The sequence below is a fragment of the Ursus arctos genome, chromosome X, assembly GCF_023065955.2.
Source record: "Ursus arctos isolate Adak ecotype North America chromosome X, UrsArc2.0, whole genome shotgun sequence".
Lineage (NCBI taxonomy): Eukaryota > Metazoa > Chordata > Mammalia > Carnivora > Ursidae > Ursus > Ursus arctos.
In genome coordinates, this window is record NC_079873.1 from 103,270,920 (window position 1) to 103,285,086 (window position 14,167).

General features: G+C 38.5%; 1 protein-coding gene across 17 annotated transcripts in view; it reads right to left on the reverse strand.

The window, feature by feature from the left end:
* The window catches only part of ENOX2 (ecto-NOX disulfide-thiol exchanger 2), a 264,447-nt gene that overhangs the window by 23,309 nt on the left and 226,971 nt on the right, over positions 1-14,167 (reverse strand). For all 17 annotated transcript variants that reach the window (XM_057314455.1, XM_057314462.1, XM_057314484.1 and 14 more), the window contains 3 exons: positions 12,169-12,381; positions 10,190-10,296; positions 1,163-1,277 (listed from right to left, as the gene is read on the reverse strand). In XM_057314455.1, coding sequence (XP_057170438.1) covers positions 1,163-1,277; positions 10,190-10,296; positions 12,169-12,381 — 435 coding nt within the window. The remainder of the gene's footprint in view (positions 1-1,162; positions 1,278-10,189; positions 10,297-12,168; positions 12,382-14,167) is intronic.

Sequence of the window (14,167 nt, forward strand, 5' to 3'; positions counted from 1 at the left end):
CTCCAAAGTCTAGCACAGTGCTTGGCATGCAATAGTTATTAAATGAATGAATGAATTCATTTGGCCATCCCAACATTCCTGGTAGATGGTTGTATAATGTACTTCTTACAAGGGTGAAACCTGAGCTCAGTGGGACAGAAGTCCTTCTTGAGTCAAAAAAACACAGTTGGGACTGGAACTCAGGTCTTCTAACTTTAGGTCCAAGGCTTTGTCCACTGCACCTTACCGACTCCTAAGACTTTCTAGAATGGCTTACCTGAAAACACTGGGTTTTTGCCTGATATTTTAATCTCCCTTCTGGTAATTCTCTCCCTGGTTTGTTATGAAATTGAAAGGTGGTGTAGTGTCATATTGTTCAACAGGTTTGCGTTATGAGTTCCACTGGGGACCCACATCGTGGCCTGTCTCACAGTGAAGTTCCAACTGTACTAAGTAAGAGCAAAAGCCTTTACCCAGACATCTGTCTGTAGACTCCTGTATGGTTCCCAGTAAACCCCTAATTAACCACAATAAAAGTCAGCAGATAGGTAGGTTGTCAAATATTATAAATATTTCCCCTTAGTTGGTAGTCTCTTAATTTTGTGATTCTTTAAAGAAAAATATTTAATTTATATGAAGATAAATTTATCAAAAGTATCTTTTATGATTTCTATCTTTGGAGACCTTCATCCCAAATTATACAACCAATTTCTATATTTTCCAGAATTTCTTTTGCTATGTTTTTTCTTATATCTGAATCTTAAATCTATCTGTTACAAATTTTGGTGTAAGGTATATGTGATGTAGGGATCTAACTACTTTTTACAATGTTTGGCTAGTTGTCTATTTATGCGTAAGCTCTCTTGTGACTCCTATTATAGAATATATTATTAATAAATCCAAATCAAGTATAGAACAATGCTGCCTAAATGTCTAGTCCTCCTAAGAGAAGAAAGTCCACTTTTAATTTGGCACTATAATGGAATATGGGAGTGAATAAGAAGATTCTGTAGCCACAGGGTTGATATTCAGCCACTGTGTACTTATATGCCTATGCCAATTGTTTCTCGCTGGTTCCAGACTGATGGTTTTGTGCCCATACCTTACTGGATGTTAGAAGTTTTAAAATATCATCCCTGCAAGTAGATGTTAGTTAAATGAAACAAAGCAGAATTATCTTTACCTGATTCCTCAGTTTCTTTTGTTTCTGTGGTTTCTTCTATTTCATCATCGGACATCTCCATTTCTTCTTCTCGCCTGATTCCCATTAATTCATCATTATGTATGTTGCGAATTTCCTAAGGTTAAAAGTTATGTTTTGTTGGTGGGAAAGCTTTGAAAATGTTGAAGAAATGAACAGAGTTAAGGATAAGATGAAGCAGGGCTTTTTGACATATGACAAAACTCCAGAGTACTCTTAAGGCGAGGGCAAAGGGGCGTGTTGGGGCTGAAACTGTCTCAACAGACAAAGCAGACTTTGTACATTCTGTCTTCCATAAGGCATTCTTTCCATATCCAGAGCTCTGGATATGGTAGTTGATGATTCTTATGTCCCTCCTATATTAGAAAAGTACTACTGGTCATGAAAGGCCTCTTACCTTTACATGGATTTCTGGACTTTCCTTGAAGGGTTTTGCCATTTTCACCTTTCCATGTCAAATCCTTTAATTTTGCATCTTTCCATCCTCTTCCCTCTCCACTTACAGACTTACTCAACAGAACTCTTTTTTTAAAATTATGTTCAGTTAGCCAACATATAGTATATCATTAGTTTTTAATGTAGTGTTCAACGATTCATTAGTCTAACTTTTGCAGGTTTAGAAGTTACAGCAAAAATGAGCTGTCAGGAGTGAACTTCTATCAGATCAACCCTTCCATGGATAATAACTATACTCTGAACAAAACACAAAATCAAACCAAGCCAAACCCCTAACTACTTAATGGCACTGGAGAGCAAACAAAAGCAGGCATATCCAAAGAGCGGCTGACACTTGGAAGAAGACTGTGGGTCTCAGTTTTTTAAGAGCCTTTTAGTCTGACAGCAGACCACAGTTAGCAGCTCACAGGGTGGCTACATTTTTAATAGAAAACTCTGTCTTTATATGCTAAAGAAATCAAGGATATAGCCACAGGAAAGTGAGGAGGGGAATCCCAGAGACAGCCAGAGAGAGAGAGAGAGAGAGAGAGAGAGAAAGAGATCCAAATTCTGCATATAATATCTGCTCAAATTTCTGCATGACCTTTGAACCATGGAAGCACAGGACAGATTCCAAACAACACAGCTAAGTCTAAAAGAACTGAACTGAAATTTGAGCTGCCACCTAAGACAGAATTTCCAGCTTAAACAATTAAGTAAATTGACCATTAAAACAAAAGAAACCGAAGTCAACCTTCTTTGGAAGAACATAACAAAATGAACATAACAGAATATAACCAGAACCTTAAAAGCAAAATACTCAAAAAAATGTAGGCAAAGCCCCAAATTACTTGATATACAAAGAACTAGGATGAGATGACCCATCTTCAAGAGAAAAGATCATCAACAGAAATCAAACAGAAATGAACCAGATATGGCAGTTAGCAAAGAGTTAAAGCAGCTATTATAATTATCTCAATGATGGAAAGGAAACATGCTCATAATGAATGAAAAGATGAGAAATCTTGGCAGAGAAACAGAAACCTTAGAAAAGAACCGACTGGAAATTCTAAAACTGAAAAATATAATATCCAAAATAAAAGTAACTGGATGAGCCTAATTTTATAATAGAGATGGCAGAACAAAGAGAGAACTTAAAGAGAGAACAATACAAACTTATCCAATCTGAAGAACAGAGAGAAACTAACTGGAATCACAAAGAGAAGAGATTAAATGATTCAAGATACTTGAAGAAAAAAATAGTTGAAGATGTTTCAACTTTGATGAAAGACACTAATCTATATATTCAAGGAGCTCAGTGAACCCCAGGCAGGAGATGTGTGAAAAAGGTATGTCTAAGAATACCATAGTCAAATTGCTGAAAACTGAAACATTAAGAGAAACTCTTTAACTCTTTAGTTAGCTAAACTCATTGTGATAATCATTTCACAATCCCTGTTGGTCAAATCATAATGCTGTGCATCTAAAACTTATACAATACTGTATGTCAGTTCTACCCTCAGTAAAACTGGAAGAATAGAGAAACTCTTAAAAGCAGCCAGAAAACAACAACACCACATTATATACAATGAGACAATTTGAATACTTTGATTTCTTTCAGAAACAATATAGGCCAGAAGTCAGGGGAACAATATCTTTAAAGTGCAGGAAGAAATAAAAATACCTGCTTGTTCAGAATTCTATATGCAGAGAAAAGTTCTTTCAAGAATGAAGATGAATTAAATCTATTTTCAGACAAATGTAAATGTAAGAATTTGTCATCCAAAGATTTGCACTATAAGAAATGTGGAAGAAAGTTCCTCAGGCTGGAGGGAAGTGCTACCAGCTGTAAACACAGATCTTCACGTAGGCATGAAGAACTTTGGAAATGATGGAGATCACACTGGAAAAGTCACTTTAAAAAGTGTCAGCATGAAAACTGTGCATTTTGGAGAAGCTTGCAATCATTTAGAGGCCACTTAATGCCTGTCAGAGGCTTCTCAGCACTGAGATGAGAATTCCTTGCCTACATTAGCCCCGATTGGGCCATAATACAGGAAATATCCAAAGCTGTCTGGTGAAAATTGCCTCCATTTAGGGGGATTATAAATATTTCAAATGGATTTCTTAATAATTAATGCTATAGTTAATTACTATCTCAACTAATCTCCTTTTTTATGCCTTTTAAAAACACAAGCTATTCAGTATTTTCACTGGTAGTTAAGAGATAATATAAAATAGAAGTAATAGAAAATAGAACTACCAACATAGCATCTCTCATGTGCTGCAAGGGCATTACTTAAAATAGAAGAAAACAATGACTTGCTTGAGAAAAATGAACTTTAAAGGGCTGTGTCAAGAGAGAGATTTGCTATGTCTTATTCAAACTCATTGCATAGAGAAGAAAGGAATTGCTCATTTCTAGGAATTCATTCTGTCTCAGGAGTCTGGGTTTCAGTTATCATCAAAGAACGGTTACTGGCAAGGTGATTATAATGAGGTTTGACGCTGGCAAATTCGAATATTGTACAATTTGTGGCATCAGGAAAAGTTGTGGCTCTCCTAGTTGCCTAACAAAAATGTAGCCTGTTGGAAGGTGTAAGCAGAGACCAGCTCTGAATTCACAAGCATGTCATCTGATTCTGGGAAAGTTACTGTGTTTCTCAGAAGACTAAATTGTGTTTCTTCTAGGGAAATGTCCCAGGGCAGGAAGATCTAACTGAGAGCAAAGACATGCCCTGTAGCTGCTCAGCACCCACAAAATATCTTTTTGCTTCCAGCTGGGCAAGAAAGCATAATCTCTTCTGAGAAGTATAAAAAGCTCAATAACTAAGTGATACAGCTTATCTAGAGGTCTTTCGCATCTTCAAAAAATCTCCAGAAATAGAAAGACCTATGGGTAAATTTTACCTCAATGCCTGAAAATACTTCAGGAACAAGAGTTAGCAGTTCCTTTAGCTGATAATAAAATGAGGGTAAGAAAAACTAAGGGGACCCTTGTTCTCCACTGTTCAGTCAGGCATGCAAAGTGGCAGAGCCTAGAGCCTTCTTTTTTTTTTTAATGTTTTTTTATTATATTATGTTAGTCACCATACAGTACATCCCTGGCTTTTGATGTAAAGTTCCATGATTCATTAGTTGCGTATAACACCCAGTACACCATGCAATACATGCCCTCCTTACTACCCATCACCAGCCTATCCCATTCCCCCACCCCCTCCCCTCTGAGGCCCTCAGTTTGTTTCTCATAGTCCATAGTCTCTCATGTTTCATTCCCCCTTCTGATTACCCCCCCCTTTCTTTATCTCTTTCTTCCCCTACCGATCTTCCTAGTTCTTATGTTCCATTAGCCATCAGGGAAATTCAAATCAAAACCACACTAAGATACCACCTTACGCCAGTTAGAATGGCAAAAATTGACAAGGCAAGAAACAACAATTGTTGGAGAGGATGTGGAGAAAGGGGATCCCTCCTACATTGTTGGTGGGAATGCAAGTTGGTACAGCCACTCTGGAAAACAGTGTGGAGGTCCCTTAAAAAGTTAAAAATGGAGCTACCCTATGATCCAGCCATTGCACTACTGGGTATTTACCCCAAAGATACAGACGTAGTGAAGAGAAGGGCCATATGCACCCCAATGTTCATAGCAGCATTGTCCACAATAGCCAAATCGTGGAAAGAAACAAGATGCCCTTCAACAGATGAATGGATTAAGAAGTTGTGGTCCATATATACAAAGAATATTACTCAGCTATCAGAAAGAACGATTTCTCAACATTTGCTGCAACATGGACAGCACTGGAGGAGATAATGCTAAGTGAAATAAGTCAAGCAGAGAAAGACAATTATCATATGATTTCTCTCATCTATGGAACATAAGAACTAGGCAGAGCTTAGAGCCTTCTAACCACCAGGCAAACCCCTCTCAGCTACAAAGAAACTAAGCCCTGTATCGTTACTCTCCTATAAATATTCAATGGAAGTCACATGGATGGGATGAAGGCAAAGAGAACATCAGAGGTTATAGGGTACCATATTAAGGTAAACTCATGAGGAGCATTTAGTAAATGACAGTACCCCTAAGTAAAGCAAGTATGTTTTTAATTCTATGAAAGCCTTACTTTTAAAGCACTTGATATCCAAGATACCTGTTTTCTGTCTTTCTGGTTGGGTCAAAAAAGCTCTATTTTGGGAAGCAAACCCTAACAAATATCTTCAGAGTGAAGGACTAAAAGGTAACATTTCCCTAAGGAAGGCACTCTACCTAGCTGGGGCATAGGTGCAGGTAGGAGGACTCTGAGCCACTGAAGTGCAGGCAGCAAGGGAAGTAGCTGCCTCCCAGATTTGCCCCCTTTTCCATCCTGACATTTTGATCCAGGGCTGAAGCCAAAAGAGTGGCAATGGCAGGCAAAAACATTTTCCAGAAGTTTTCATTTTTAAATCTCTACCTGAAATTGACTGGGCCATGTCACTGAAAGACTATATTGAAAAAGGAAAGATAGCACTCCTGAAGTTTCTATTCCATTCTCCTGCCCCCAGTCAACCTGCGATATTTTTCATTCAAACAGCAAACTGTTAGTGATTTGTAAAAATGCATTATAATGCCTTTGAGTTTGTTTTAATGGTAACTTTTTCTGATGCTTAGAAATTCACACACTGCTCCACAATGGAGGAGAAAGCACTTTTACATAGAATTAAACTGAAACCCGAGACAGAGGAAAATGCATGGAAAGAATCACCTTTGTACCAGCTGTTTTTAATTTATCATAAAGTAAGCAAATCACAATCATTGCACATTAAGTATCTAACTCTGTAGTTTCACAACAAGTTATGTGAACTTAAATTCATCTTACTCATGTGTTATGATAGGAACATGGTTATCAGTAAAGCAAAGTTCCTTACTAATTGTTTAACAAAACTGTACTTACTAGACTTTCAACATTAACAGGATACTTGGTGAGGAAAGGGTCAGATGAAGGAATGGAAAGGAACAGATAGCTTCTACACTTACATAGAAATTTGAATCTGAGCTATCATTCAGACCAATGAAGCAAGGTACAAACACAAGTTCCTAATGCTTTTTGTATGATACATATGGAAATAAAAATCAGATCCAAATAGTGTTAGTAGGTGTTCTGATGGCTGAAAGCTAATAGCTAGTGTTAGAACACATGGTTAAAACGAGGGTGTGGGGATGACTTGAACAATCTATCTGCAAACAGTTCTTCAGAGTTTGGAATGGTAGGCTTGGAAATCTAGAGAGAAAGTTATTTTAGTAATCACAGTATCTCATTTTACAAGAATGCTAGCAATCGTCAAGTCCCTTTTCCTCTGGCCCTGACGATATAACATCTCCTATTGGAGAGGATGCGAGGGGGTCTGTTCTAGTGCCTACTGCTATGGCTCTAGTTTCTGTATATCATCCAAGGTTTAGCTTCTAATTGAGCCAGCTTCTCAGTGAGAGAAACACACAGGTTTTAAACAGTTCTATAGAAAAAAGTTCCTACAATACAGAGAGCTTTCAGTAAAGTCACTGTAGACATGAACTTTTAGTAAAGAGAGAAACTTTAGCTTTCTCTTACCACCCTTTTCAATCGTATCAGCAGGAGTCTCATGCACATACAAATCAGGAAAGTAAACCAATGAAAGACCCATTAGCAAACTAGTACGCCCAGCATATCTACCAAGGTGAGCACCTGAGCTCCCTGAATGTGGGGACTTTTCTTTCTTAATCCATAACCCTGCTCTCAGCAAGTAAGGCACTGTTGGCTGCTGGTAGGATGACAATAAGACAAGGAGCGACTTAGGAGTTGTAGCTTTGAACCTCAGGCCAAGAAAAAGTTGGTCTAGTTGATATAAGTCACTGAGATGCTCTGGTTCACAGTAGGGTGCTCAGAGATAGCCCCAATATAAGAGGACGGTGGTTATTTTTTAGTTTCCTATTATCAAGTTAAAGTATGCAGAGGTTAAAAAAAGCCATGATTTAAAGAGGTACCCATGTGAAATAGAAGAGGTTTTTTTAGATTTAGGAAATATAATGCCAGAGGAAGGTCATAAGCTATGTTCCACTCTCAGTAGTTTTACTTATCAAGATTGAGGTATTCAAGTAGGCCTTAATTTAGTCCAATCCAATAGGCAGAAAGCATTTTTCTAGATTTCCACAAAGTCTACAAAATACATCATGAAACACGAAGCTCTTGGCAAGTCATGCTAGCCATGTCCTTTATCCTCATCGCTCTGCCAAGGAAGCTGTGCTACAATATTAGATGATAGGATGGATAGCTCTCATTCTCTACAGGCCCCGAGAAATGTCCAGCTTACTGGCTATCTTTACTGAGAAGGTAATTAAATTCAAGTATGTACCCACCAGATAGGTAGGCTTGACAGAACTATAGTTCTCTATAGAGAGCCTTGACAAATAATATTCATGGAAATATTTTATTGCAAAGTCATTTATAGAAGGGCTGTGGTCTGGACAAGTCAGTGCTCAAATCAGAGGCTCCCTTCCTCCTCTGAAAAGACATTATTGTACTGGCAGGGCTTTCTGCAATGGGTGGGGCACTTCAGACAGCTTCTTCCAACCCTGAGAATGAACACACATGTATGTGTACTAAAGAAAAGTAGAGACTTACTACTGCTTTTCTACAATTATAAGACATATTGAGCATTTTTCCTCAACCTTTATTCTTCTGAACTGTTCAGACTCAAGAGTTTAGATATTTTCAATTTAGGGTATTAAACTCTACTCTCCGCCCCCATATCTTTCTTTACCTTTCTAGCTCCCTGAGGGCAAAGACCATCTAGTCCTGAATTGCCTGTCATGATGCCTGAGACAGAGAATGTGCTTCAGTTAACGTTTGAATTGAAATGTTGAATTTTGTTTGTTGAGGCTCAACAAAGTTGGGTAGTCCTAGCTAGGATTCTAAAATCATCTTGTGCTACTATAAGACAGTAGCTCCCTGTTTTGTTCCTAATTCTCTTTTTAAAAATAATTTAAAACCTTACTAGCTTTGTATGACTGTACTTAACCATTGGGCTGATGTCTTCAGGGAGTTCTCAGTGACTCCCAGATCCCTTTGCTGAGCCAGAACTGATGGCTCAGAAGCTATCAGTTTATGAAAACGGTTTGGCTTATTTTCCTCTAAATGCTCGTCATAGTTTTCAAATTGTTGCCACACAAACTATGTCATGTATTCTCATGAAGGACAGAAAGAATAGATTGCTATCTTCATTTTATGGGTTAGGAAATCGAGGTCCACAAAGATTAAATGACTCACTCAAGAGAACAAGGCAGTTTATACCAGCACTCCGAGAAGAATTTCTAGTCTTGAACTGATCACTTACTAGCTGTGTAATTTGTGCACATCGTTTGACGTTTCTGTGTCTCAGTTTCTTCACATGTAAACCATGACTATCATACCTACTTATTATCCCTTATGGAGTTGTGAATGATAAACTGAAATATTACTATTTGCCATTTATATAGCATTTACATTTTTCAAACTCTACACATCTCTTATCTCATTTAGTCCCACAAGACTGGTTTCATTATTACCTCCAATTTACAGATGAAGAAATAGAGACTGACCAAGGATGGATGACTAACTTGGTCAAAGTCACAGAGCTGCAATGTGTCAGAGCTGCGATCATAGATTCTCTGACTCCAGATTCAGTGCTCTTTTCACTACACCATAGCTACTGGGAAGCTCATGTAAGTGAGGCAACCAACATGAAAGTGCTTTATAAAATGCAAATGCCTTACAAATGCTATATAAACATTAAGGAATATGACAACCTGCACTGATAGATATAATGAGACTGCTACCACACTAGCAAAGAGGACTCAGAAACAAAGTTGTAAAAGTTGCTGCATACACAGATCGAAAGTGTCAGGGACAGGGTAAGGAAGCTGCCCATAGGAACAGAAGACCTTGACATATAGGTAACACCATTTCAAAGGCAGATCCATGAAAACAAACCTCCCATCTTGGTTTTAAATCTTGGACTCAGGATAGCAACCTAATCACATCAGACATATTCTATGCTAAAAGTCACCTGAGCACAAGTGCAGAGCTGGGTGTCAACCTTAATCTGAACTCGGAGTCCTCTGTTACCTCTAAAGCTGCCACCTGTAAAGATGACTGAGTGGATTTGATCAAAGAGGCTCAGAAATTTCAATGCTCCAATGTAATACCAGCCTCAATTGTCAAGATGCTCTAATAAATGTAAGATAGCCCTAATATTACTAACACTAGACACAGAGGTTAGTAATTATTGTTGTACCCAAGACTAGCTAGCTTAGTAAACTTACAATTATCACAGCTACATTTTCACTACTCAGGTTTTCATCCAGCAGAATGCATTCAAGACAACACATGCACATTTATTACCCTTTTGGCAGCACATGGTCTCGTCACAGTGACAGGCTATAGAACACATCTTAGTGTTTCATTAGAGCCTTGTTGTGACCATGGGAGCTTGGCACTATTTAATTCTGACTAAATTCCAAATCAATAACTTGTTAAAGAAAGAAACTGTCCCCCTGGAGGGCTACCAGAGTAAAAAGTTACCAACCTCAGCTTGTTTGCACCAAACGCTGATGTTTTTACGCTGGGCTTTTGTGAAATGGTCCCATGCCTTTTGTTTGGAGGCAGAATGGTACACAGCTACTATCTGCTCAACTGCAGCATCAGATCAGCAGTTGAATCAGGTTGGAGTATCATCCAGGGGTCGCAAGAGAGAGGAGAAAAGAAATAAGAGAAGCATCAGGCTTGTTGTATCTTCTCGTATGACACCAGTAGACTATGGTTGTGCTCAGAAAAGGTTACATGTGTTGGAGTACCACGATCTTAAAGAAGACTCTAAGGCAGAGATATCAGTACAGAGAATGAAGAAAGGGAACTCCAAAAGGTTTGGGGTGAAATGGTAACTAAAGTTTTAATACAGGCAGTCTGTATTCATCCAGGCAGGTGAAGCAAGAGTTGTGGTGAAAGTGATTTAGTGTTAATGACCAGCACAGCATGGCAGTGAGCGGCAAACTTGTATCAGCTCCTTCTGACCACTGGCTTCTTTCATAAACTAGCCTTCCAAAATGAACTTGCATACCTCACTTCAACAGAGTCCATCCTTTTGTTATTCTGAGGTATATTTAAGCAGAAGCATCAAGTGGGAACCTAAGATGAATGGAATCTATTTTAAGTCTACGTAGATGGGTTTGTTGACTGGAGAAATAGAAGTTTTATGGAAGAATACTGTGTAAGTGCAGTCCTAAAGCATATTTTTCAGAGTCTCTTAAAAAATGTCAAACAGAGAAGTATGTACAAATATTCTGGTGCTTTTACCTAACCAGTTCAAGAGAAGGGAAACTTAGACATGACTTTTTGGGGAGAGGAATAGAAGGACAAGAGCCTCTTCCTGGGTGGGTATTCACAGTAAGAAAATCCAGAGGTGTTATTTTTTTTTCTTTATAGCCCTGAACAAGGGCTATAAATGAGTTAAGGATTTATAGTCCCATGATGCTTGCTGTTTTTTTTTTCTATTTGTTTTGAAGTCCTAAAAACATGTGCTTTCTCTGCCTGGATGCTATGCCCATATATATTTTCAAAATAAAAATGGAAAATAAAAGAACTCTTCCTTAATCCTAATTATGTATGAGTCAAGTGTGGGGAGTCACATATGAGAAGAGTGGGCCTTAATTGTTTAAAAGCCAAATCATAAAACTATACTCTTATTCTTAAAGTGAATGTAGTTCCTTACTCAAAAGATATGAGTGCATAGTTGTATAATATGTTGAACTAAAAACATCACTTGAGAATTTTTCTGATCTGTCTCATTTAAGAGACCTTGGAAAGGTTTGGAGTAGTACTTCTTCTTCTTTCTTTTCTTTTTTTTTTCTGGTGCAAAAAGGTGGTTTTATTAAAGCACGGGGACAGGACCCATGGGCAGAAAGAGCTGCTAGGAGCAGTACTTCTTTTGGAAAATGGCCATTTTGGTGGCTTCTCATCCCACCCAGTGTCTACAACATCCAGAAAAAAAAAATAGAAGAAAGTGAAGTGAAAACAACAGGTAGAAGTAGCAAATCTGGCATTTATTCAATCACCCTGGGAAACATAATTACACTTTCAATAAAATGTAGTACCTGAAAAAACATAATAGGATAATGATGCAAATCTGAAGCAGAGAAGCTTATAAATGCTGATACTGTATTCTAACTTTAGCAATGAAATACCAAACTTTCCACTGAGGCCTGAGGCTGCTTATAACTTACTTTGAAAACAAGCAAAAGTAAAAGCACAGGATTGTGGTCTAGCTACTGGTGTTTCTAAGGAGCCGAAGGAGATATACCAGGAAAAATGAACATAGGAGGTTCCCACATGTATCCCATTAAACTGGAGTTTGGGCATTTGGCAATACAAGGAGACCACAAGGCAGTGAAGAAGGGATCCTTGCCCCTTGACACAGGATGGCTTTGTAAGCCTGGTTCCTTGGCGGAGAATGTGGCGCCTAAGTGAAGCGCCCTCTCACCCTTCCACAGAACTCTGACTTCTACTCACATTGAATGAGAATTCCAGAAAGGGCCTGCTTGAATTTCTCCTTTGCTTCTTCCATGTCTTTCTCATGGGAAGCTTTCTCATTCACCAGGCGGCGAACGTGGCTGTTGGCCGACTGGATCATAGAGTAGAAGTTGTTGGCGCTGCGACGATTCACCTCTCCTCGTTCAATCCAGGTCAGCAAGGTCTGCACAGCTTCTGAGAATTTAGAATCATCTGAAAAAAGAAGATTTTTCAAATCATCAAAAGTAACCATGTCTCTATCTACCCAACATGCTGGCAATCGTTGGAAGTGGTTGTTAAACGAACTGCGGAGGATGAGGAGCCGTGCGTGCACACACAGGCGGCAGGCAGGCTGAAAGGACGAAAGACCCCAAAAGTAGTCAGACTGGTTGTAGTCTATGAAGAATTTTCAGAAAGAGAATTGTTTCTTCTTCTTTTTTTTTTTAATGTTTTCTTTACGGATATAGAGTTTACTGATTAGAGTAAAAGTTTACCGATTAGAGTTTTCACATATTGTGAATTTCTTAACCTCTCTGATTGTGTGTGTGTGTGTGCAGGTGTGTAATGTATGAATTATCCACGAGAGAACTTCAGAACCCTACAGTCCTGTTTTTATAATAAGGAAAAGTAAACCTGAATCTTGAGTTTAACTTGAATTTGATAGTAACTTTATCCTGGATCCATGAAATTATAATGTTGGAAGAAGCCTTAAGAAAGAGTTACATGGGTAGTTCTTTAGGCATCAACACGTAGATTTTTAACCTTTTATAGCATCACTCCTGCATTCAGTCCATAGCCCCAGGCTTTTCACTCAGTCCCAGTCACAATCCAGTTTGATGTAATTCATTCTATTTCTACATTTCTCCACATCCTGATTCTCTTGCCTGAGGAATCCTCCAAGTAGATTTCTGCAGCTAGTTAGGAGTTGTTCTCTGATGTTAAAGTAGTAGCACAGCTTATCCAAAGCTTCTGGTCCAGCTTCCTGATATAGGCACTTATATATTCTGTTAGAGGCTCCTGAGAGAGAGATCCATTAGCATCCTACTGAAGGCCTGTTCTAGGGCTCCACATCTCTGTCTGGCTAGAAACCTTTATGTCCACTGGAAATAGCTCTCACTGCGATTTGAACTTCTTGCCTCTTGCCATTTCTCAGTGCAGACATATAATGAGAGTTAAGCCTCCTCTTTAGGATAGCTTTTTATTTCATTATTTGCATACAATCTTTATGTTTGCTGCTCATTTCTTGCATGAGGTCCGCACACCAGCACATTCATTCTTTAAAAAAAATTCAAACTGACTTGTTTGGTGTCCTATGAATATGACGTTTTACCAATACTTTCAGCCATTCCAGCTTTTCAAAATGTACCATTGTTTCTGTATCTCTACTCTGTGTCTCTCTTCTCTTACAGGAAGACAAAATCAATTCAAACAAAGGATTTCTTAAATGTGTGAATCCCTTAGGCTATATGTTGCAAACAAGTTTGGTGAATGAGACCTATTTGGACAGTGGAATTAGCAGCATTGTGCTGAGTCTAGAGCACAAGAAGCAGGGAAAATTCATACCGTTAGAGCCAGGTTGCTATCATCAACAACATCAATAGGACACCAGCATTCATCCAATAAAATCAACCATACTTGGAGAATGAAAAAGACTGGATTTGAACTACTAACACAGGAGACCAGGCAGGGCAATTAATGTTAAATTGGAATAATGGCTCTGAGAGTCAAGCAGGGGGAACAGGAACAAAAACTAAAGGGAGAACGGTCTGATTTAGCAATGTCTCGAAGTCTCCATAGTTACTGCATGAAATAAGTTGGCCATTTTAAGTGATTAAAGAAGTTGTCTTTTGGTTGGTGGTAGCTAAGTCTCTGAGCCATCTAAGAATGGACACTGTGACCACTCTCTGGGCCCCCATTTTCTCATCTGTGGAAAGGGAATTTTTACCAGAGTTTTCCAGGGTGACATCAACTTCTATCATTCTGATTTAGAATTCAAAAC